This window comes from Podarcis bocagei, assembly GCF_964188305.1.
Source record: "Podarcis bocagei genome assembly, chromosome: 5".
Taxonomy (NCBI): domain Eukaryota; kingdom Metazoa; phylum Chordata; class Lepidosauria; order Squamata; family Lacertidae; genus Podarcis; species Podarcis bocagei.
This window is the reverse complement of record NC_138129.1, coordinates 85,653,885-85,679,929: the sequence shown is the minus strand read 5'-3', so window position 1 is coordinate 85,679,929 and position 26,045 is coordinate 85,653,885. Positions and strand designations below refer to the sequence as shown.

The following is a 26,045-nucleotide window of genomic DNA, read 5'->3' as shown; positions in this document are numbered from 1 at the left end:
TTCTAACTAACCACAGTTTGTCTGTGTTCAAATGTAACACTACACTGCTGTCAGTAAAATGCAAACAAAAGCTGCTGATTTCATCCTCACAGACATTCTGCATGGCTGTGTGTGCTTTACTGAGGCTTGCATAGTCTTATAGTTTATCATTGCACTGAAACCATTCTTTAATGTTACAGCCAAATGCTGTCAGAGGTGGAATTGCACCCAATTTTTCCCAAGACATTTAACTTCCATTATATTTCATCCATAAAAGCTGACTCTGTGCTGCTACTAGCCTTCCTTTTCTATTGCAAAGGTCTCTACTTTGTTCTCCCATGTATTGAGAACACTCCCTGAATTTTGCAATCAATTGCCCATTCAAGTCATGTGTGCACACAATGCATATACTGGTGTAAAATGTACATAACATTCATATATTAGTGAAAATAGCATATAAAATACATTTTATTGGGGAAAACTGCTTTGCAAAAAAAAAAAAAGTATGTTAGGCAAAAATTCATGGGGGGGGGAGAATAAATCCACACTAACATTCTGATGAACTTTCTGAGGGCTTTTAACAAGAAAAGTTGCAAACTGTGGAGAACTGAACTTTTGTGGGGAAATGATAAACTGAAAGACTGTCCGATTTACCCATTCCTACCTGCTGTCTTCTGTAATTTTCTGTTGCTCCTTTACTGTTTTAGTGCTATACTTTAAGATTTATTTTAGATTGTTACTTCATTTTAAATTGTAAATACATGTTTTTATCCTTGCAGCCAGCTGCCTTGAGTTGAAATGTTTCAAATAAATAAGTACCGTACATTAACATGCAGCACCCAACACAGTGGTACCTTCAGGTTACATACACTTCAGGTTACAGACTCTGCTAACCCAGAAATAGTACCTCGGGTTAAGAACTTTGCTTCAGGATGAGAACAGAAATCGTGCTCCGGAGGCACAGCAGCAGCAGGAGGCCCCATTAGCTAAAGTGGTGCTTCAGGTTAAGAACAGTTTCAGGTTAAGAACGGACCTCTGGAACGAATTAAGTACTTAACCCAAGGTACCACTGTACCTTGTTGACCTTATGTAAACGATGCAGGTCCCCTCCCCCAATAATATTTTCAGAAGAACTGAATAAGATGTAATGAACCATGTTTGGGGTTAGTGTTGGTGGGGAGCGAGAAATAGGTGTAAATGTTAGCAGCCCATATGGTAAAATTCTGGAACCTCTGTGAAATCTGGAATCCTTTAGGCAGCTTATAGCCCAGTGCAACTCTGTTTGAGTTTTCTGGGAAATTCCCAATGAAAATAGCCACATATGTGAAGCGTGAAAGAGTGAAAGCAAACAGAGCAGGAAGGACAGAGGCAGTTGAGAAATTGGGGAAGTATTTTCTACTTTGTTTGCATAATTCTCTGCCAAAAGAAAAGGCTGATTGTGTGCATGTTGCAACAGGGTTAGAGGGGGAAGTGATTGGTGAAGTGAGAAGAAAAAGCTTAAGCAAGGTCCATTCCTTGGCACAATCAGGAGAGGCTAAGTGGATGTAGCAGAGACTAAGAGGCAACCAGGCAGAATCCGTTTGCAAAGGGTGTCAACCCTTTGCAAGGCTTGGTAACAATGCCACATTTGCTGAGCTATACTGCTCTGCTTCTGCTGTGGATATGTTGCTCTGCGCAGAAGGGTAAGTAGTTGAATTTTAAACCGATGCAGAAAATAGATCTCAGTGTTTGAATGATGTGGTTGATACGCCTGTATTTTACTTCTCTAAGGCTGCAATCCTAAATACCGTATTTTTCGCTCTATAAGACGCACCAGACCACAAGACGCACCTAGTTTTTGGAGGAGGAAAACAAGAAAAAAAATATTCTGAATCTCAGAAGCCAGAACAGCAAGAGGGATTGCTGCGCAGTGAAAGCAGCAATCCCTCTTGCTGTTCTGGCTTCTGGGATAGCTGCGCAGCCTGCATTCACTCCATAAGATGCACACACATTTCCCCTTACTTTTTAGGAGGGAAAAAGTGAGTCTTATAGAGCAAAAAATACGGTACTCCTAATTCATTGGGATTTGGCTACAAAAGTTGTACGAGTTCCAGATTCATTCCTTTCAGATTTCCATTGTGCAGTTAAAGATGTGAGTGGTTTGACTCAGCTCTAGTTTCAGGGATGCTTGAGAAGAGAGCTGTGCAGTGTGACCCTAAATACGTTTATTCAGAAGTATGTCCCGCTAAGTTCAATGGGTTTTTCTCTCATGTGATTGTTCTTACCATCTTATCAAGGTAGGAGTTCTACTAGAAAGGGGAGCATTGTAACACACCCTGCCTCCAGAGAATCAGAAATGAAGACTTGGACCATATTAAGAGGCATTTTTGTGTGCATGCATGGAGATACTTGAGCATCAGCTGTAAACCAGTTAGGAGTAAGTTCCATTGAAGACTCTGGATTGCAGCTGCAACTTCTGAGTAGACTGCAAATACTACATTGTTAGTATATACAAAATGGTAGAACCACCCAGCTGAAAATACACCATATTAAGTAGAAACCAATTTTCCATCTCACTGAACTTTGAGAGTGTGTGTTGTTATGCACAACTGAAGTGTGAACAGAAAACAGAGAGGCTAAAAGCAGGTATACGGATCCAAGAAATTTTGCATAAACATAGAAGTGGAGAGGGTTTTACATATTCATTTGCTTTGCAAAAAAGAAGAAGAAGCGGTGCATTTGATGTCATTGCTGAGGTTTTGTCTGTATAGGTATGATGGCATAAGGCAGCGTTGTTGTTGTTTAGTCGTTTAGTCGTGTCCGACTCTTCGTGACCCCATGGACCAGAGCAGGCCAGGCACTCCTGTCTTCCACTGCCTCCCACAGTTTGGTCAAACTCATGTTAGTAGCTTCGAGAACACTATCCAACCATCTTATCCTCTGTCGTCCCCTTCTCCTTGTGCCCTTCATCTTTCCCAACATCAGGGTCTTTTCCAGGGAGTCTTTTCTTCTCATGAGGTGGCCAAAGTATTGGAGTTTCAGCTTCAGGATCTGTCCTTCCAGTGAGCACTCAGGGCTGATTTCCTTAAGAATGGATAGGTTTGATCTTTTTGCAGTCCATGGGACTCTCAAGAGTCTCCTCCAGCACCATAATTCAAAAGCATCAATTCTTTGGTGATCAGCGTTCCTTTACCTTTAATGGTTGTATGAAAGAAGACGTTCTTGTAGATGTAGCTTGTTATGGTTGGGGACTGCATTTGCTGAAAGGTGGAGAAGCAAAAGGTACAACATGTTGGAAATGTTGCTTAACACCAACAGACTATAATGTATGTATGGTGGTCACGTCCTGGTATATTCACCTTTTTTCTGGATCCAATTAAAGAGAGGCATTAATAGAGCAACAAAATGCTAAATTTGTGAAAGAATTGTGCTTTTCTGTTTTTTGGAAAACAAAATGCAAGCTTAAAATTAGTACTCATATCTGTTCCGTTACATTGCAAGAACAGTGTCTCTTTTATATTTGTAGTGCAGAATGTCACATGTAAATTGTATTTGTTATAAGAAAGCTACAGTTCTATGTACTAGTGGTGGGGAACATTTTGCCCTGAAACCCTGGGAAGCCACTGTCAGTCAGTGTAGCCAGTGTTTCACAAACTTGGGTCCCTTGCTGTTGTTGGACTACAACTCACATCATCCCTGACCACTGGTCCTGCTAGCTAAGGATGATGGGAGTTGTCGTCCAACAACAGCAGGGGACTTAAGCTTGAGAAACACTGATGTGAACAATACTGAGCTAGATTGAACTAGGACAGCTTACTATTCCATATTGTGTCAGAGTATTTTTTTTAAAAAAAGTATGCAAGCAGAAAAATATTTAGCAAGTATCTATTGCTGCTGTTATTTCTAAAAATTAGTTACAATCCACCTTCTTAGCAATGAATGCTTATTCTGTGCATTCTTTAATAGCCCATCTTCAAAATATTTCTGTGTCACCGTGCGCTTTGTATCAACTTGAGATGTTCAAACTAATTATTTTAGGGCTTATTGGTAACTTTCTTAATGGGTACAAAATATTGATCAGATGCCATAGCTGCCATTATGCACTATGCAATGAACATGAATGTCCCAAAGCAGGGGATATGGTTAGGATGGGGGATAACCTTAGAAAAAATATTGTTTTGGCAAGCAAATTCCAGCTGGTCGCTAACATTTGGAAGTATTTATCATACAATGTGACACACACACCCCCACTACACTGTGGTTTTTCACTGCCCCCACAGTTGGGGCCCACTCAAGTTATTGCCTGAGGGACAGCAGAAAATGGCATTTCCCCATAGTACCTAAGGCCAGTAAAGTTATTTTAGCATCTTACATAGAAAAAAACCCATAAACACTCTACTCTGGGAAGGAAAATGGAACAACAATAAATTAAATAACTAACCATTTGCTACCTTTTCATAGTGCCCAGTATTAGCCAGCACACTGTGCCAGACAAATGTGGTTACTGTGGGCATAGAGGGCTACTTTTGCAAATATTATGTGGCTGTTGTGTAGTCAATGCTTGAAACCTTATGAGCCATCACTGGGTAGCCATTTTTGACAGCATTCCCATGGCAACTGTAATGTGTGAACCAGTCCTAATTTGTGCACTCTGCCTCCAGCCCCTCTCTCTCTCTCTCTCTCTCTCTCTCTCTCTCTCTCTCTCTCTCTCTCTCACACACACACACACACACACACACACACACAACACCAGCTAGATTATTCAGATCTTGCCTTGTAAATACCCTTATATTGCCATGAACTGCAAACCTCAATTGGAAGTCGACATTGGGCAAGAATGTAGTTAATCATTAGTTACGAAAGAGTCAGGCTATGCTCCTTTTTGTCAGTGCTCAAGTCCAATTTTTCATTCTGTGCTCCCAGGTATAACAGAACAAATAATATTGTAGACTTCCATTTATATCCGTTGCTCATCGGATATTCTTGTGGGTGGTAATGGGGAAAGAAGTGAGTATTTCCTAGATAAGAATTCTTCGTCTGCAGTGTTGATCAGGATTCCTGTTTAGATTAAAATAACCAGGAACAGCAATCTTTTCCATGCTGTCAAATCACAAAGAGTTGTTGCTGATAACTGTTTTGAAAACCATTCTTCACCCAGAATGTTTTCTAACATGTTCTGAAATGTTTCCATTATATAAAGGCAAAGGAAGGCATGCATGTTTGGGGATCTTTTTGAAAAGCAAAATTCATACATTTAAAATCTGAAAAGAAGCTGAAAGCCCATGGCTGTTGTGCTTCTAATGCTATTAGCCAGCAGGGCTGCATGCTATGCAACAGCACTTAGCAGGAGCTAAGCTGAAATTCCTTAGGACACTTTTTCTGAGAGAAATTTCCAAGATCCCCCCCTTCCCCCCCCAACTCCTGGCAGAAAAGAAAGGCACCCCCACCACCGAATTTCCTCTGAATATTCTTCACCCTATTTTTGTTGCAACTTTCACACCTCCCCCCAACCCAAAGCTCTGGCATGGCACCGGGCATTGTAGAGAAGGCAAAAATAGTGGGTGGGTTGTCGACACCATTGCCTCTGCTTCTGTTTAATAATAATAATAATAATAATAATAATAATAATAATAATAATAATAATAATAATAATTTATTTATACCCTGCCCATCTGGCTGAGTTTCCCCAGCCACTCTGGGCGGTTCCCAATCAAATGTTAAAAACAGCACAACATTAAATATTAAAAACTTCCCTGAACAGGACTGCCTTCAGATGTCTTTTAAAGATAGGATAGCTGCTTATTTCCTTCACATCTGAAGAGAGGGTGTTCCACAGGGTGGGTGCCACTACCGAGAAGGCCCTCTGCCTGGTTCCCTGTAACCTCACTTCTCGCAATGAGGGAACCACCAGAAGGCCCTGGGCGCTGGATCTCAGTGGGGCTGAGTGATGGCGGTGGAGACGCTCCTTCAGGTATACAGGACCGATGCCGTTTAGGGCTTTAAAGGTCAGCACCAACACTTTGAATTGTGCTTAGAAACGTACTGGGAGCCAATGCAGATCTCTCAGGACCGGTGTTATGTGGCCCTAGCGGCCAGTCCCAGTCACCAATCTAGCTGCCGCATTCTGGATTAATTGCAGTTTCCGGGTCACCTTCAAAGGTAGCCCCACGTGGAGCGCATTGCAGTAGTCCAAGCGGGAGATAACTAGAGCATGCACCACTCTGGCGAGACAGTCCGTGGGCAGGTAGGATCTTCACCTGCGTACCGGGTGGAGCTGGTAGACAGCCGCCCTTGACACAGAATTAACCTGCGCCTCTGTGGTTTAAAATGACCACAACGAGAAGCCTAAGATAGAAAGGAAAGAAAACATTGTGCTACTGCTACCAGTGAGTCTCACTCCTATTAGAGCTGAGTCCTGTTGGAAAATGTCTTCTCCCTGTGAAGAAAGTTGCTGAAGTGGCCCTTCCATCTTCTTCAGCCACAAATGAAGTGGAGAATTCCAAGAGACAATTTGCACAGGGCTCTAAATTATAATGTGAGCCTGTGAGGCCCAGTAAACTAGGTCTCTCTCTCTCTCTCTCTCTCTCTCTCTCTCTCTCTCTCTCTCTCTCTCTGTATGTATGTCACTGTATAAAATTGCCTCTTCCTTCTCTCCCCTGCTCCCCTGCTATCACATCATTAAGTCTGTGGTGCAAGTATGGGAACACTTCTCATGTGTACATGCCCCGAAGCCCAGTCCCTTTGGCTCTTAAGAGCTGCTGTAGGCAAAGACAGGCCCAAACAGAAGACGCACTTCAGGGTGGTAGTGCTGGGAGGCGGGTGCACCCAGTTCCAAATATAAGCCACACTTGAACTTTTCACAGTCGGAATTTGGAAACAAAAAGTGTGGCTTATATTCGGGCCAGTATGATATTTCAGCTGGAGCTTCAGCAAGTGCAGAGTCAAGATCACTCCAAAGTTGAATGACTTAATCTTCAAAGTGTGCAGCCAGTTAGTCACAGTGGGTCTTTGGGCGATCCACAAGTTTCTCCCCTACGCAACGCATTCCTTCACATGATGCATGTGAGCTTTCAGAGGGATATCACTGGCTGCTGTTGGATGCAATGCATTCGTGCAAACAGCCCCATAGAAAAGATTCCCATCTGCCTTGCACTTTATACGCTATTGATTGCCTGCAGAATGGAATTTGGGCATTCTCAGATTGTGCCCGGAGGTGTAGCGGTGTTAGTCTCTTGCAGCAAAAGCAGCAGAGAGTCTTCTGGTGACTGGATAGCTCAGTTGGTTAGAGCATGGTGCTGGTCACACCAAGGTTGCAGGTTCGGTCCCCATATGGGACAGTTGCATATTCTGGCATTGCAGAGGGTTGGACCAGATGATTCTCAGAGTCCCTTCCATCTCTACTATTTTATGACTATCTTAAAGTATAGCATTTATAATGCCATGTACCTTTGCAGACTGAAGTCATCAAATTCATGAAGTGTCATTGAGTTGCATGGTTTGTTGGGGAGAGGTGGACCTGTAAATAGTGAGGTTGGAAGCAAAATGGTGATGACGATGCTATGGGCCAGGACAATTTGCAAAAAATAATAATTACTCACATGATTTCTCAAATCATGAAAAGGTTGAAACAGTAGTGCAACAAGTTAACAGCTCCGCATATCAAACAAAGGAAACAGATCTTGAAAAATAAGTAGAAGAAAACAAGTTTGAATGGGTCTTTCATAGTCTTTAATCAGACAGTGCATCCTTTGGATAGTATGACTGCACCCTCTAGTGGGAGCCAAAGTACTATATAAAATCCAACTGCACACTTGAAAAAGAGAGAGCTGAATCTTTTTTCAATAATAGTCTGAGGCTATGCTCCAGTGACTACAAATGTAGTATTAAGGCAGCTGAATCAGTTTCATTCCTAAACCACTGAGCTCACGTCGCCTTGTGTAGGAGTATGCCGTTCAGTTAATTGATTGGCAGAGCAATCTGAGTTGCCTTGCACTAGTCTGGTTTTTTATGGGATGTTAGGGGAGGAAGAGTACCTCTGGTAGGGGGCCATCGTGCCTGTTCTGGGGTAGTTTGACCATAGTTAGTCTCCACCCTGCACTCAGCTCTCGCCTGTGGCTCCTAGAATAAGACAATCTCCAACGGATTGAGTGGATGAGGTCAACAGTGGGTCCAATGGTCATGAAGGTGATTTCTGCACGTGCTGTAGAAAGAGGTGAGGGGCAATGAAGTTTGTCTAGGACAGTGGTTCTCAACCTGTGGGTCCCCAGATGTTGGACTACAACTCCCATCATCCCTAGCTAGCAAGGCCAGAGCTCAGGGATGGGAGTTGTAGTCCAGCAACATCTGGGGACCCACAAGTTGAGAACCACTGGTCTAGGAGAAGGAAGTCTCTGATCCTAAACCTCCGTTGCCTTGTGGGATATCTTCAGGAGAGGGAAAGGCTAAGCAGTAAACACTACACAAATCCGGAGTACAGTCCCTAATCTGGATGAATGGCACCTTGTACACCTCCTTATGGCAACTCCTGCAGCCAAGTTGGTGCTAAAAGTATTGCTCTGCTTTCCTTTGGACCACATCAGCATGGCTAGTCTCAGCAGCCCAGGTTTGCACACCAGAGGTCACTTCAGTGCTGCTAAGGTAGCAGTCTGACTTCACCCCCCAGAAGCAGACTCCATTGTCTCTCGAGACAGAAGGATGCCAACAACTGTCTGGTTGTACATGGGCCACTCCCTTTAAAATAACACCAGTATCACTTCATGAGCACAGACCTCCTCCTTCCCCCTGTCATCATTAACCAAATGTTAATTCACTAATGTATCAATTCCATAAAGTTCACTATTCATCAAGTCATTAAAGAGAATGTATTGAACTTGAAACTTGAATCCAAACAAACAAAATGTACTTGTTGGTGTTATCTCAGTTCTTGATTACTTTTATATAGAGTTTAGAGGGAAAGTTTCAGGCTTCTAAAAGTAATACCTCTAACCTGAATTTAAAGCTTTTAATCATTCTTCTATTACTATTTCTCCTCCTTTGTGTGCCACATTTCCACAAAATTGTGCCCCAAATGGCTTACAACATATCAGATGAACAATAACCATTCAAAACAGATAAAGAGAAACAATTAGAAATAATACTAGCATCAATAATAAAAAGATCAATCTGTACAACATTGTGTAAAACAATGCAAATGATTTCTTCAGTGAAACAATATTGCATAAAACAATACAAATAAACTAATCTAATTTAATGGCTTAAATCTGATGAAGAAACATCCACATCTCTTGACATCACAGCCATTAACAGCAGCTCTTCAGTTGAACACCACTCAAGATATCTAACAACCTTTCTGCAATCTGTTTCACATGTTAATCCCAGCCGTGCACTGCTCTGGTTTTGCCAGAAGCGGCTTAGTCATGCTGGCCACATGACCCACAAAAACTGTCTGTGGACAAACGTTGGCTCCCTCGGCCAGCAAAGCGAGATGAGCACCGCAACCCCAGAGTCGTTCACGACTGGACTTAACTGTCAGGGGTCCTTTACTTTATTGCATTGCATCTAACTGGGTGGGGTGTAGGTCTAAGAAACTTAATTCTTCACTAAGCCTCCCTGAAGAACACTCCTGGAGCAACCTTTTTAGACTCAAATTATCTTGATCATATTAGCCCGTTATCACTGTCACCTTCCCGGGTAAGGTATTCAAGTGATTAGTGTCTTTGCTGAATTAGCGTGTTGCCGGATAAGACCAGTATTTTGTGAGAATCCCAGCAACGGGGTATTCTGAACACTTTCCACTGATGGACAGCAATGTACTTTCTGTTCAAACCTGATTTATAGTACAATGAAGGGAGATTAGGTAGCAATCACAGTTACGAAGCCAGCGTTTTTATCGCTTTATTCATTGGAATTCTCAGTTCTTGCTCTTTTTTCTTCAGATACTTTAAATGTTTGTGTACAGGACCTGGAAGTCATACTTGATTGATGCTTTCCCCCCCTCACTCGCATCTAGGTGGAAATGACTGTGGACCACCCCCAAGAAGAGACCGTGAAGAACTTGCAAAATTACCAGGCAAACCATCCTATTCCCATGGGGAAGAAGTAGTCTACAACTGCCGGCCTGGATATATCAAACTTGGGCGCCTTAGATTTCAGTGCAATGATGGAGAATGGGTGCAATCTGTGCCACATGTGGAGTGCAGAAGTAAGTAAAAGCATAACTTTGCAGAATTCAGAATCACAGGCAATTGAAATATTTTGAGCAGTTAATTTCTCTCTCTGTGATAATCATTGGGATGACTCATTTTTTTTAGCATTCTAACAGAGACCACAAGGTTCTATTTCAGTTTGTAGGCACTATCTCCTTTTTTTGTTTGACATTTGGATTCCATTATTTGTTTCCATTCAGAGAGGTGGAGAAATATTATCATTTTCCTTTTTAACTGAAAGCTGAATACTGCCTACACTACTTCTCTTCTCCTTCTTCTTTGATGATCACTCATAGCCAAGTAAGATTGTCTTCCATAAACACGGTTTTAAAAGTGAGTCCGTAAGTGACTGTGGAGGCCAGTTCTGGATCCACATGTCCTTCCACAGTGGGGACATAGGTGGGAGCTGATCACAGTGAGGGTTTGCCAAGCGTGCCTTCCTCTTAGTGCATTTCTCTCTTTCTTCCTGAGTTCAAGGATCTTCAAAGCCCATGACACCTTTGGGAAAGGCTGTTCTCCAATTGGAGCGCTTGCAGGCCAGTGTTTCCCAGCTGTCAGTGTTTATACTACATTTTTTAAGATTTGCCTTGAGAGAGTCTTTGAACCTCTTTTGCTGACCACCAGCATTACGCTTTCCATTTTTAAGTTTATAATAGAGTAGTTGCTTTAGAAGATGATATTCAGGTATCTGCACAACATGACCAGTCCAACAAAGTTGATGTTGAAGAATCATTGCACACACAAACACGGACACACACAGAAGCTGAGGGCCAAATACAATGTTATGAAGAAAAGTTGTTTGCCACCACAAACAGCTCCGTATCTCCCTGGTTATGACTTCTAAAAGAAGGTGCTTGAAGCAACTTAAGACTTCCACCCCAATCTTTCTACGAGAGGCACCTGGTGAATCAGAGCAGGAGTGTGGGAATTTTGAGCTCAGTGATGTTGCATGCCTTCTATTTCTTCATGGAGAGACAAGGAGATGCAAGGCTGTTCTTCACAATCTCATATATTCCTCCTAACATTGCATGGTTCTCAAATGCCATGTTTTTCTAACCAGAAGTGTTATAATGCATTACATTTCACTTTTTCTTAATTTCCAGAAAAGCCATGCGGACATCCTGGAGATATTCAGTCTGGCTCTTTTGATATTGTTAATGAAAACGAATTTGTCTTTGGTGCTCGTGTTGTGTATCGATGTGATGATGGGTAAGTCTCCCCCCCTCCTTCAGATATTTAATCATGGTAGTATTTTTAGGACAGCTGCTTTATGATTAAAAACTCTATTGATTTAAAAAACTCATTTTTTTAAAAAAATAGAACATCAGGTGTATATTATATGCTTAAATGGGTGGTTGTACTTGGGTAGTGCTGGGGTGCCTGACTACTCTTGGGCTAAGGCACCCATTTCACCACAAAGTATTTCAGTCAGAACAAAACAAGTGGCTGCAAATTATTTTTGTCAACTTTGCCTAGTGTGCAAGCGGCAGCTGTTCCTGAATATCTGTGTTATCCCTAGAAACAAGTAGAAAATGCTCTTTCTTTTCCAGAAGCCTTATCATGTCTCAAAGTAATATTACAGAAGCTGATCCACTCCTGTAATTCTATGGTTTTAAAAAGTTTCAGTTTATTTTTTTAAAAAATGTACTTCCAGGTACAAGATGCTCAGTCATACAAATTACCGTGATTGTCGTGCGGATGGATGGAGCAATGATGTCCCTCACTGTGAAGGTAAGTGGACCTTCAGAGATCTTGACTGAAATTCAGAGTACATCGGAATTGTCTAAGGTTCTATAAGGTAAAAAGGTAAAGGGACCCCTGACCATTAGGTCCAGTCGTGACCGACTCTGGGGTTGCAGTGCTCATCTCGCTTTATTGGCCGAGGGAGCCGGCGTACAGCTTCCGGGTCATGCGGCCAGCATGACTAAGCCACTTCTGGCGAACCAGAGCAGCGCACAGAAATGCCGTTTACCTTCCCGCTAGAGCGGTACCTATTTATCTACTTGCACTTTGACGTGCTTTCAAACTGCTGGGTTGGCAGGAGCAGGGACCGAGCAACAGGAGCTCACCCCGTCGTGGGGATTCGAACCGCCAACCTTCTGATCAGCAAGTCCTAGGCTCTGTGGTTTAACCCACAGTGCCACTTGCGTCCCCATTCTCTAAGGTAGCTTCCACCCTGTGTATATCTGGAAGTTTTTTCTATATGTGTGCGGGGACTGAATCTGAGCCTTTGTCCCTTAATTGTTTTACTTGGAGCAAGAAGCATTTCTCTTTTGTTCGCACAGCTCCCAGGATTCCATAGTGTTATAAGTTTGTTGGTGCCAGACCACCATAATCTCCAGGCTGATCAAGTGTTAGAATTCAATGAAGGCTTGGGATGTTAAAACTGGGTTCCAGACCCATGTGTATTAGGCTGTATGCTAGGCACTTCTAATCCCCTGGAATCAGCAAGTGTTAAAAGGTAGTTAAATTCAGCTAGCCTCCTGTGTTGAGATGGGCCATTAAGACGACAAAAGTCAAAGGAACTCATTGTGAGATGGCAAATGGTTGGGGCCTCTCCCTCAAAAGATAAAGCCACAGAGCTTAGGTTAGAAAGGTTAGAGTTAGGTGTTATATGACAGAGAAGCAGAAAAGCAGGAGGGAGAGCACAATATTTGATGCCTGTTTGAATCAAAAGTTGTGTCTATGGGATGAATCCCTCCATCATAGACTCAGGTTCTATGTATGTGTAAATAAACCATAGATCACAAAACAGCGCAGTCACCCCTGTGTCTCATTCCCAAATTGTGAGAATCTATGAATATTGGTCTACTTTTTGTGGAGGAATAGTTTCTTCTTTGCTAATGGAAACATTGACATAGCTAGCAATTCATACTGTAGAGATTGAAGATTTAATGGTTTTAAAAGGAATCTTTGGCTGCTGTGATAGCCAACGCTTTGGCTATAGATTGTATGTTATGGCCAATGGCAAATATAAGAAAAACTGAACAGAAAATCTTGTGTGTATTAAATCCACACACAGCCAGGTTTAATTTTGATAGATCTGCTCAATAATTCAATCTGGGCCGGGCTTCCTGTTTCCTGTGTGCAAAGGGATAGATGCCTGTCTCAACACAGTGGAGAGAGACAGACGGAAATAATCAGAAAATGATGGGGGAATTGCATTTTCTGCATTCCTCTTCGGTTGATAAATAGTACACTTGAATGTCTTCTGTTGAGTACATTCAATCCCAAATGCCCTGGAACACTTCTGAAACACCACAAAGTGTTTGTTCCAGTTTGCGAACGTTCTTTTGGAACCTGAACATCCGACGGGGCTTACAGGGCTTCTGATTGGCTGCAGGAGCTTCCTGCAGCCAATCAGAAGCTGCAATTTGGTTTTCAAATGTTTTGGAAGTTGAATGGCTTTCCGGAATGGCTCCCGTTCGACTTCCAAGGTACAACTGTATTATGGTTGTAGTAATTATGCTACTCATTTTCTGCTGTATTTCTTTATCACCTTCAAAAAATATCTTGCTAAACTTTGCATGACGTTGTTATTTGTTTTATAGTGACGAAGTGTTTCCCAGTAAAAGCACCAGAAAATGGAAGAATCCTTATGACTGGAGTACAAGACTTAGACCAGGAATTTCTGTTTGGCCAGGTGTTACGATTTGAATGCTCTGGAAGTTTCAAAATCCAGGGGTCCGAACAAATATTTTGCACAGCTCATGGAAACTGGAGTGATGATGTACCAAGATGTGTAGGTTAGTTGGGAGGTGGGGATAAAACGAACAATCGAAAGCAGCAGAAGATATGTTAAATCTCAGTGCTTAAAGCCCCTTTTGCATGCCAAAAATTATCACCAAAGAGTTTGCATAAAATAATAGGGCGGTTCATTAAAATTAGATCCATCAATTCCATACCCTCCAACATTTCTCTGATGAAAATAGGGATGTTCCGTTGCATAATGTTAATTTTACTATTTATACCCCACATATCTTATTGGGTTGCCCCAGACACTCTGGGCAGCTTCCAACATATATAAAAACATAATAACATTTTTAAAACTATACAGGATTAGCTAAAGATGGCTCGGGGGTTAGATAACTCCATACCCTCCAACATTTCTCTGATGAAAATAAGGACATCCTAAGGAAAAGTGGGACATTCCAGGATCAAATCAGAAACCAAGATGGCTTCTCTAAATCAGGGACATCCCTGGGAAATAGGAACATCCCTGGGAAATAGGGTCTGCAGTTCCCCTTAGCTTTACCTAACTAAATCAACAATTTAATGAGTCCTTGAATTTATTGATGGTGTGTTAACATGTGTCCCTTATCACATGTGATGTTCATGTGTACATGTGCCATCAATGGAAGCATGTCTTCCAATACTTGGGGGTCAAAAGATGGTTCACCATGGGGACATTTTATTTCTTACAGTAACAGGGGGAGATTGGCAGTAGAGGTACAAAACCAAGGCTTATACATACTTATCACAGAACAATAAGCAAGTGTGCAACTGCCTATAACTATAACCACAGAGTAGAGCCTGGAGAGAAAGAGAGGGAGGTGGGGAAAGCTACTGGCACATTATAAAGCAAGAAGAGTTTGCTAGGGATCTGGCACACTGTAATAGAGACCTAGATTTCATGGAACAACCCTGACATGTAAATTAAAAGGATTTTGTACATGCATAGGTTCCTTTGAGCCTGACATGGTGTGGTTTCCAAAGCAAGCACCTTGGATTCTCCTGAACCTTCTCAGTTCATTGAAAAATAGCTTTAAAGGGTAGGTGTGAGGCTTCCTGTCCTCTCTAGGTACCTGAGTAGAATGGAAGTAAATGACAAAGATGGAGGAGAGGCAAGGGTAAAAAGTAGAGAAAGAGGTGAGGGAAAAGCTGAACCAGGCTGGAGCAATTTTGATGAGGCCCCATAAAGACTGAATGAAGATTGAACAATGGGGGCACTCTTAAATGCTTTATTTCTTTAAAAGGTAGGGGGATGTTACTTGACACAACAGACAAGCCATCTACAAAATAGAGGTAGGGTATTTTAAGCTTCCTGTCACAGGTAGTTTAAGAAGCTGCTTGAGCACATCGTTCTCAGCCATTGGTGCTGAGGGAAAAAGTAAGAGATGAGTGTTGTTGTTTAGTCGTTTAGTCATGTCCGACTCTTTGTGACCCCATGGACCAGAGCACGCCAGGCACTCCTGTCTTCCACTGCCTCCCGCAGTTTGGTCAAACTCATGCTGGTAGCTTTGAGAACACAATCCAACCATCTCGTCCTCTGTCGTCCCCTTCTCCTTGTGCCCTCCATCTTTCCCAACAGAGATGAGTACTTTGTGCAAATTGGATAGAGTACCTCTGCCATTCAGAGTATCATGTTCAAACCTGGGCAACTAGCCTTTCCAGATGCCAGCTTGTAGAGACAGTGTTTTTGGAAAGGTCATTTTTGTTCTCACCAAGGCTAATGAATGGCCAAATACTGGATTTGTGGCCAGGCAGAGAAGCAATCCAGTGTAGAGCAAGGCATTTTCACGCATCCAGAATCCTTAGGCAATGAGGGCAGGCACAATTCCAGCAGGGGAGGAGAGGCAAGGTTGCCACGGCTCACTTCCTTTGTTGTGCTTCTATGACAGAGGTATTCACTTTTTGAGTAAACGAGTTGCGATGCTCAAGGGAAATGCTCAGGATGATAGGGAGGCAGTGCCATTACTGCCAGTTAGAGAAGAAAGGGGAAGGTCAAGGCAGTGAGGAGCTCAGTACAGTACAGTGCAGTGGCAGTGCTGGACTGACTCTGCCACTGCACCTGTCACACAACTCCCCACTGCCTTGCCCCCCACTCTTGGTAGTTGGCAGCAATGTATGATATTAGGTAGCCCAGGTGAGCAGTGCCAAACCACCCACACCAGCCGACCAGCCACAACTCTGTGTGTGGGGGGGGGGGAATACACACACACACACACACACACACACATATATAGTGACAAATTGTCAGTAAATGTTGGCTAACATTGTATGGCAGTTTGCCTAACATACACATTTTTGCAAAGCCATTTCCCCCTACATAATGCATTTTTGTATGCTATTTTCCAAATATGTACGTATTTTAATCCACACAGTACCCTAGCATATGCACCTTTCTACACATCAGTTGGCCAGAGAACTGCATTGCAAAATTCAGAGCAGTGAGAATTTCGAAGGATGTCTGTGTTTTGGTTTCTGTATTTTTTTGCGAAGGCAAATAACATTCACGTTCAAATACAGATTCAGCTTCAAATATTGATAGGATCAATTCATATTTAAGCAGCTAGGAAAGGTTGTTAAAAGAGAAAAAAGTGGTGTGTCACTGTGACGCCTAAAGATTCTTTTAACACCTAGGAAACATATGGAAGCTGTTGAGAATATTTTATGTCACTGGGCTTGAATCTAGTTCACTCCTGAATGAGAATTATGACTTCGGTTCTGCATTTATCCTGCTCTCATGCATGAGTCCGTGACTCCTTCTGAGTTCTGGCACCTTAGAAATGGGAATACAGTGAATTGTTCATGGAAGGAACTTTTTAGAAACATTGAGTTACATTTCTTTTTGTTACAAGTTAACACCTCGTTTCCTAATATGGAAATTTTGTTTGTATTTTGCGATAGAAATTACTTGCCAAGAAGAAAACATTGATCATGGATATATACTAAACCCAAAGAAACTTTACAAAGAGGGGGACCGAGTGCACTTCTCATGTTCTAATGGGTACAAGCATGCTGAGAGATCGGATGCTACATGCACTCGGAATGGGTGGAGTTCAAGACTTGCGTGCGTAGGTTTGTATGTTTCCAGTTCCTAGAGCTGTCGTCGTTTCAGTGTAACCCTGTGCATGCTTACTTTGAAGTAAGCCCACTCTGTTGCACAACTCTCTGAGGGAATTGTGCACAAGACTGCAATTTTAGTCAAGTGGATTGGATTAGATAATTTAAAATAGATCAGAACATTGTCCTTGGTGAATCGGGACAATGATTTTTACACCTTTAAAACTATGCCATTTTGTGTTTTATACCGGTATTTATTTATTCCTCACTTACATCTTGCATATAGGAGGGAATGCTCCTACAGTGGTGTCCGGAAAGGCACGTCGTCGTCGTCTTCTTCTTCTTCTTCTTCTTCTTCTTCTTCTTATTATTATTATTATTATTATTATTATTATTATTATTATTACAGTGGTGCCCCGCAAGATGAATGCCTCGCAAGACGGAAAACTCGCTAGACGAAAGAGCTTTCCGTTTTGGAGGTGCTTCGCAAAACAAATTTCCTATGGGCTTGCTCTTGCGAGTTCCTGCTGGTTTTTTTCCCTCCCCCCCTTTTTCTAAGCCGCTAAGCCGCTTATCAGCTGATCCGATCAGCAGATAAGCCTCTAAAAGCCGCTAATAGCGCTAATCCGCTAATCCTTCAATGGGCTTGCTTCACAAGACAAAAAAACCACTAGACGAAGAGAATCACAGAACGGATTCTTTTCGTCTTGCGAGGCACCACTGTATTAGAATTAGAATTAGAATTTATATACTGCTCTATATCCGGAGGTTTCAGGGTGGTTAACAAATAATAAATACATTCTCATACCGATGTACTGAATTATATCTAGCCAGGGAAAGAGTTTGTTGCTTGATCTGTTGCTGACCAAGTGTCCCCCTTGTATTCCTCCATAGAAATTGTCTGCTCCCCACCCCAAGTAGAAAATGGCGACTACCATCCTAAGGAGAGTCACTATGAATATCAAGACACAATTGAAACACAGTGTGAGCCTGGCTATCAGCTTCAGAACCGCCAATCCACTTCCACGTGTACAGAGACGGGGTGGTCTCCTCCTCCGATATGTATTCGTAAGTAGATTTCTCTTTGCAGTTTCAAAACATGAACAACTAGTGTTCAATGCATCCAACTTTGTAGTTTATGAATTATATGTCCATCGCGATGATAGTTGAGGTGTGTATGCAGGGAGAGCCATGAACCTCTACCTATTGCTCTATGACTGGAGGTGAGGGGCTGTGCATGGAGGCACATGGGGTCCCTTGGATGGAGGCTGGGTTATTCACAGTCAGAGTAAGGGCTCAGATTTTTGCCCACTGAAATGTTGTTCCCAAGTACAAAGTTTTATTGCTTTCATTCATAAATATATCGGACGAAATAATAATAATATTTCCCCAGCCACTCTGGGCGGCGCCCAATCAAGTATTAAAAACAATACAGCGTTAAATATTAAAAACTTCCCTGAACAGGGCTGCCTTCAGATGTCTTTTAAAGATAGGATTGCTACTTATTTCCTTCACATCTGAAGGGAGGGTGTTCCACAGGGTGGGTGCCACTACCGAGAAGGCCTTCTGTCTGGTTCCCTGTAACCTTACTTCTCACAATGAGGGAACCGCCAGAAGGCCCTTGGCGCTGGATCTCAGTGTCCGGGCTGAACGATGGGGGTGGAGATGCTCCTTCAGGTATACAGAAATAGGGATGCAGGCACATCCGACTGAATGTCTGCATAGGCTCGAGCTTTTTGCAAAGATTTGATTTCAATGCTTGCTAAAATATTGGAGTTCCCCGCACCATTACCCTATGTCCTTGTTCTAAGGGTCAAAAGCTTATCTCTGGGCTGGAGAAGACTGTGGTCTTCAAGCCCCAGCAAACTGTCTTTCCCCAGCAGCAAACGTGGGTCCGGGGACCACCTGCATCTTCTGCCACAGTCATCTATTTCTGTTTTCATACACAGACCAAAGAGGGAAACCCAGATAATATTCAGACACTGATACACTTGAGCCAAATGTGCATCCTCCATTAAACCAGCCAGCCCAAGGAAAATAGCAAGTGGAACATCCTGATTTATTTATGTTTGGCTTAACCTTTTTCTCATCTTCTCCAAAGCAAAGAACTGTGACTATATTCGGATTGAGAATGGACAACTATCTGATACCTATGAACACTGGAAAGACTACTATTTTCCAAGAAGGGTGGGACAAACAGTTGACTATAGTTGCAGTTATGGTTTTCTACCAAGAAATAAAGAAACATGGGGTAGAAGTTCATGCACCAAATTCGGCTGGAATCCAGAACCAAAATGCTTCAGTAAGTTAACATTTCCCTTGCATTCTCAAATTTGATTAGAAATGGAAACGACAAAATATGCCTCTTCCGAAAGATGTGGAAGGAAAATGTGTAACGTGGTTAAACAGTGAGTAATCAGAGTGGAAAACTTTAAAATTTAATATGAAAATGTCTTCATATGGCACCAAAAATATAATAAGCTGAGTACCACGCTGACCCATTTGGTAGTGGCAATTGTGTTCCATAAATATGGGGGGGGCTGATGGAAAGGCTTTCTGCGTGATCACCACCCCCTGATATCAGTGGAAGATCTTGGCATTTGGGCAGGTGGCTATGGACGTAGGGGTGGGTTGGATCATCTTAATCTCTCATCCTTGTGATTGTCACACAAGTACATTGTAAGTCCCTTCTGTCAAATGCCTGTGTAATATTTTAAGACAAAATCCTAAATATACGCCTATTCTTTAAGTATAAAAAATAATAGTTATAATGGTATTTGAAGGGGTTCCGTGATACACTTTTTCCTTTAACAAAAAATCTAACTGCTCGAGTTTGGTGTAATAAGTACCTGGTGGCCATAGAGCTTTATGACGTGACACCCCTTCCTGGGTAATTGTATGGAGAAAAAAATGGTTGCCCTCCGATACCTATGGAGTCACCTCTATTTTTCTCTATATGTCACACATCACAATGTGTCCCGTCCCCCCGCTTCCAGGGGCCTCTAGTTAGTGATGGACAAATCTGTTAGTTTTAGTTTCTTTGGGTTTCTAATTTTTCCAATCTTAAGTTCATTTCTCCACATTTCCACATCAGTTTATTGGTTTGTGGTGTGTGTGTGTGTGTGTGTGTGTGTGTAGTGACAAATTGTCAATAAATGTTGGCTAATATTGTATGGCAGTTTGCCTAACATAAATATTTTTGCAAAGCCATTTCCCCCTACACAATGTATTTTTGTATGCTATTTTCCAAATATGTATGTATTTTAATCCACACAGTACCCTAGCATATGCACCTTTCTGCACATCAGTTGGCCAGAGAACTGCATTGCAAAATTCAGAGCAGTGAGAATTTCAAAGGATGTCTGTGTTTTGGTTTCTGAATTGTTTTGCGAAGGCAAATAACATTCATGTTCAAATACAGATTCACCTTCAAATATGAATTGGATCAATTCGTATTTAAGCAGCTAGGAAAGCTTGTTAAAAGAGAAAAAAAGTGGTGTATCACTGTGGCGCCTAAAGATTCTTTCAACACATGAAGGGGTCCATAAAGGACCTATTTTATGAATCATATTGTATGTCTATTTTCTACATCTATATGTTGCAAAAGCATATAGGAGAACTTTAAACCACATCTCTTGAGTAATGCACCATCTATCTTTAAAATAAGATTTCAACTGCCAAAATATGTGTCAATCAATGATGTAACCTTTCCTCCCCCCCCCTTTTAGAAAAATGTGATATTCCTAGACAGCTTCAACATGGTACATTCAATGCCCATATTCGGCAGAAGTTCATAGAAGGTGATGAAATTTCATATTCTTGTGAGGCTGGATATGATCCTATAAATCAACAAGCTAAGACCGTGTGCACCAAAAATGGCTGGTTACCTACTCCACGTTGTAATGTAAAAAGTAAGTGTTATTTATGGAATCCAATTTGACAATATAGAACCTGAGAACCTGGTGCCTCCCCTGCCCTGTCCTGCTGTGAACAACCAATACATTATATTATTTTCTTGGACTTTTCACAGTTATAGGAAAGCTTAAGGATGTGCATGTTTGCAAATCTCATGTTGATTTGTAATGAGCAGCAGAGGAAAGAGGCCTTTGCAGCACATATCTCTTCTGAACATTTCTTCACTGGTGAAGCAATCACAAGCAGTCTGGGTACTTACCAAACATGTGGTAGATGGAGCTGAACCTGGAAGAACTTGTTTAATATTTGTACTCAAAGGGTGGGACTTCTGACAGGCTGTGGAATGAACCTTAAAGTCTCTCTAAAACCTGAGCTACATAACTTAACCAGACTAGATCTCAGTTGAGAAATTTATGAAACATTGTAGTGGACTTCACAAGAAGCTGATTCTTAGCTAACAAAGCTCACCATAATTTATGGGTTCATGTATCTAATATGTTCCTTTTCCTCATTAGAAATATGTCGACCCGCGATACCACCAAACGGCTTTTTCACTGAAAGAAGAAACCAATATAATTTGAATGACAAAACATCATATCGCTGTCAGCCTGGCTTCACAACTCCACAAGGACTTGAAACGGGAGATATACAATGCCATGAAGAAGGGTGGAAGCCTGAACCAAAGTGTATCAGTAAGGAGTTTAAAGAATCTTGTATTATGGATGAAAAATGGGTTGGTTTAGACCACACATTGGAAAAGTCATTAACTTAAGCTTAAAAAGCAGTCTGCTCTGATAACCATGAGCAACCTGGCTAAACTCTACACAATATGGATTTCTTCTGTCTGTTTCCTCCATCTTCTTTCAGTGGTAGTAATTTCGAAAGCAAAATATTGAGGAACGTATTACAGCAGGAGACTCAAACTAACAACAAGAAATTGTTTTCTTGCCAATCAATTGATGAGAGACAGACAAAGTTCTGGGCCTCAATGATGAAATGCAAACTGGCAAATCCACCCTAGAGTAGTCAAGGAACTCAAATGTGAAATTGCTGTCCATTTAGCTACAAAATGTAACTTGTCCCTCAGATTAGCCTTCATAATGAGGCCTGGAAAATAGCTAATGTATCTCCAGTTTTTAAAATGGGATCCAGGGAGAGCCTGGAAGTTATAGTAGTAGTAGTAGTAGTAGTAGTAGTAGTAGTAGTAGTAATAAATTTTATTTATACCCCGCCCTCCCCGGCCAGAGCTGGGCTCAGGGTGGCTAACATGAATAAAATTACAATAAAACATAATGGGGGGGGGGCAAACAAACAAACAAAAAACCAGTTTATTAAAATACAGGTTAAAATACAATTTATAATGCAGGATTATTTTAATAGTAGCCCATAAATCGAAAACACAAGGGGAGGGAAATATAAGGGTCAGACTGAGTCCAAACTAAAAGCCAGGTGGAACAGCTCTGTCTTGCAGGCCCTGCAGAAAGATGTCAAGTCCCACAGGGCCCTAGTCTCTTGTGAGAGAGCATTCCACCGAGTCGGGGCCAGTACTGAAAAGGCCCTGGCCTTAGTTGAGACCAATCTAAGCACCTAGAGGCTTGGGACCTCCAAAGAGTTGTTATTTGTGGACCTTAAGGTCCTCCGCGGGGCATACCAGGAGAGGCGGTCCCATAGGTACGAGGTTAAAGTTGCTTAATTTCTGCTTGCTTAATGCCTGTTCTGAGGAAATTTGTGGAAAGTATTGTGAAAAATAAAATAACCAACCATATAGAGAAAGAAATCTTGCTGAAGTCGAAACAGGCTGGCTGCTGTAAGGGCAAATCCTGTCTCACCCACCTAGTAGAGTTCTTTGAGTGTGTTAGCAGGCACATATGAATGGTGGTGATCTGGTTGACCCCTTGGACTTTGAAAAAGCTTTTGACAAGGTATCTCACCAAAGACTCCTAAATAAGCTTGGCAGTCATGAAATAAGAGGTGAAGTTCCTTTATGAACCAGGAATTGGTTAACCAGCAGGAAGCAAGAAATAGACAGTTCTCTGAATGAAGGGATTCAGAAAGTGAAGTCCCTAAGAATCAGTAATGGGACCTGTTCCTTTTAACTAGCCCATAGACAATCTAGAGTTAGAGGTGAGCAGTAAAATGGCCAAGGAAGCTGGTGATACTAAATTGTTCATGGTCGTTGTAACAAAAAGAGACCGTGAAGAGCTCCAAATGGGACTCTCCAAACTGAGGGAATTGGTGGTAGAATGGCAAAGGCAATTCAATTTAAACAACTGTAAAGTGATGCATATTGGGGCAAAAAAATCTTAATTTCACACGTATGTTCATGGAGTCTGAACTAGCAAGATTTTAGAGCATGTAAACTGATGATATAAAACCAATCATAAATATAATTCATTCTTTATTTCCTCAGAGACATGCCAAGTACCAACTCAAAATAATGTAATCTTTAACACAAGTCAATCGGTTTTCTTGTTTGAAGAAATACTTCACTACAAATGTAAAGATGGGTTTGAAACCATTAAAAAGGCCACAGGTGACCATGTAGTATGCACAGAGAATGGATGGAGTCCAAATCCTGAATGTCTACGTAAGTTATAAAATACCGTTGTTTAATTACCAGTATATAACACAGCCTTTGTCAATCAAACAAGGTTTGTTTCACTGATGTTTCCTATGTGGTTACATACACAGGCCACTAGTTTACAATCTTTCAGAAGCAAGGCCTCCAATTATCCTAGATATACACTTTAGGATTATCTAGTATGTCATAACCAACAATACTCTGGTTTCTCTTCAGATATTGCTATAACCAGCAATATCCTTTATGTAGTGGTTAAGAGCGGTAGTCATGTAATCTGGGGAACCGGGTTCGCGTCTCCGCTCCTCCACATGCAGCTGCTGGGTGACCTTGGGCCAGTCACACTTCTTTGAAGTCTCTCAGCCCCACTCACCTCACAGAGTGTTTGTTGTGGGGGAGGAAGGGAAAGGAGAATGTTAGCCGCTTTGAGACTCCTTAAAGGGAGTGAAAGGCGGGGTATCAAATCCAAACTCTTCTTCTTCTCTTCTTCTTCCCAGTGATTCCTAACGATTTTACATAACTAAAATACCTCAAGTTGGCATACATCAGTGATCTAATTAATAATGATCAGTAAGACTATATGTACTCATCTCGGATGTAATAAAGTAAGATGTGAAGCTGGATTTTTAGCAATCTGATTCTGTAGATGAAATTGCTACATATAGGAGTCAGGCAACTTGCTCTGTGTTTAACAATGTGTTTGGCTTGCTCAGAGTTCAGAGAAAACATCTGAGAATAAAATACCCCAACTGAAGCACCTTTTTGCAGTGGTTCCTCCATCCAGGCAGACTGATAAGAATCTTTCACCTGGAATGTAAAGAATGAAGAAAAAACAACAGGAAAGCAAAAAGTTAATGGAATATATCCAAGCTCAGGTTGTTCAAAGAATTCACACCATCTTCTAGATTAAGAGTAGCACCAGCAACTCACCTGAGTGTGCCAGTTGTTGTTGTTGTTGTGAAAAAAATAGAATTTGACTTCTTCTAGAGAGATTTTCAGGCATGGAAATTTTGAAGGTATGAGGAAGGTGTACTCACCCAATAGCTGAGAAACATGGCATGCTGTCTTGTTAAAGATTTATTGGTCTCCACTCCCAGGGGGTCAGAGGTTATGCAAGCCTGCAATAAGTTTGATGAACATTTGCAAACATTTTGCTCAGAAGTTTAATTTCAGGCAGGTTTGTTTTGAAATGCACTTAATTATATTCAATCTGCTTTGCTCAACATTTCCTTTAGCAATACATTGTGATGGTTTCCTTCTGGAGAATGGGCTACCTGACCCTAGAAAGAACCAATATCAGCACGGAGACGTGGTGAAATTTTCCTGCCGCGGAAAGTACAAAAGAGTTGGGCCTGACTCTGCCCAGTGTTATCATTTTGGATGGTCTCCACAGCCCCCAACATGTAAAAGTATGCATTTTTTTTCCATAGCTTATACAAAAAGTAAATATCAGTGTGCTTAAAAATTTCCTGGCAGCCTTTTTTAATAATGTTTCTCCCAAGTCTTACTGGGGAAGATTTCACTGGCTAGTGCATAGATATATATATTTTGTTTAGTCTTGTGTGGTCAGTGGAGTATGGAAAGGAGGTGACACCGATGGCGCTGTGGTGTCAACCACTAAGCCTCTTGGGCTTGCTAATTGGAAAGTCGGGGGTTCGAATCCACACAATGGGGTGAGCAAATTAGCTGCTGGAGTTTGGATTACATATAAATAAAGGCAGCTCCATGTATAGTAATGGAGGAAGAATGTGTTTTTAACAGATTTATGTAGGGAATTTGCTGGTTCCAACCTGACTGAGATTTGCTCACATTGCACTGCCTATTGCATCAACCAGCCAGTTATGTCCAAGCTGTCTCTGCATTGCTGAGTTTTGAAAGAGAAAGAAAATGCCTGAAATGAAATGAAACACAAAATTATATGGGAAAATATGGTATGTTATACACGCAATATACCCCATTATATAGTCCCATTTGATACAGGTAAATTTCATCATATGCAGGGGTTACATTCCTTGCTACCATAAGCAAAATTATGTAAAGCAGGAGTAACCCTAGAATGGCCCTGTGTGAGCATCCCTACCTATCTGTAGCTGGGGGGGGGGGTTCATTCAGCAACATGACAACCATTTCCCCCTGGCTTCCTCTACGCAGTTATTGGTAATGGGTGAAACTAGGAGCTACATGAGTAGTGTTGTTCATTTGAGTTTTTCCCACATAAATGACACCATCCATTCCACACAACTGGCTGGAACTCAGCGCATCCAACATCATTTCATAATTATGAAAATTCTATGTGGAAGGGTGTGCTGTCTAGACTTATTTTGAGTTAACAGATACAAGACTGAAGTGATGCTCTCTTACTTCCAGCACAAGTCGATCCTTGTCAGCCACCCCCCAGCATTTCGGATGGCAGTATTAGTGGTGACCTTAAGGAAGGGTATGAACATGGAGAAAAGGTGGAATACAAGTGTAATTTCGGATTTGCAATGACTGGATCAAAGTTGATTGAGTGTTTGGATGGACAGTGGACATCTTTACCACTCTGCAAAGGTAAATTACAGATGCAACTAAGGCATGTTCACAGGGCAAATGCTATGTGCAGA

At 41.7% G+C, this 26,045-nt stretch overlaps 1 protein-coding gene across 3 annotated transcripts in view; it reads left to right on the top strand.

The window, feature by feature from the left end:
• Nucleotides 1-1,476: 1,476 nt before the first annotated feature.
• The window catches only part of LOC308587015 (complement factor H-like), a 43,021-nt gene continuing 18,452 nt past the window's right edge, over nucleotides 1,477-26,045 (top strand). For 2 of the 3 annotated variants that reach the window (XM_081194296.1, XM_081194295.1), the window contains exons 1-13: nucleotides 1,477-1,661; nucleotides 9,968-10,159; nucleotides 11,267-11,372; nucleotides 11,818-11,894; nucleotides 13,715-13,909; nucleotides 16,794-16,964; nucleotides 17,844-18,017; nucleotides 19,051-19,251; nucleotides 20,678-20,860; nucleotides 21,380-21,556; nucleotides 23,275-23,451; nucleotides 24,678-24,851; nucleotides 25,810-25,992. In XM_081194296.1, coding sequence (XP_081050422.1) covers nucleotides 1,598-1,661; nucleotides 9,968-10,159; nucleotides 11,267-11,372; nucleotides 11,818-11,894; nucleotides 13,715-13,909; nucleotides 16,794-16,964; nucleotides 17,844-18,017; nucleotides 19,051-19,251; nucleotides 20,678-20,860; nucleotides 21,380-21,556; nucleotides 23,275-23,451; nucleotides 24,678-24,851; nucleotides 25,810-25,992 — 2,074 coding nt within the window. In that variant the 5' untranslated portion in view covers nucleotides 1,477-1,597. The remainder of the gene's footprint in view (nucleotides 1,662-9,967; nucleotides 10,160-11,266; nucleotides 11,373-11,817; nucleotides 11,895-13,714; nucleotides 13,910-16,793; nucleotides 16,965-17,843; nucleotides 18,018-19,050; nucleotides 19,252-20,677; nucleotides 20,861-21,379; nucleotides 21,557-23,274; nucleotides 23,452-24,677; nucleotides 24,852-25,809; nucleotides 25,993-26,045) is intronic. The other variant, XM_081194297.1, reaches the window with a different exon arrangement.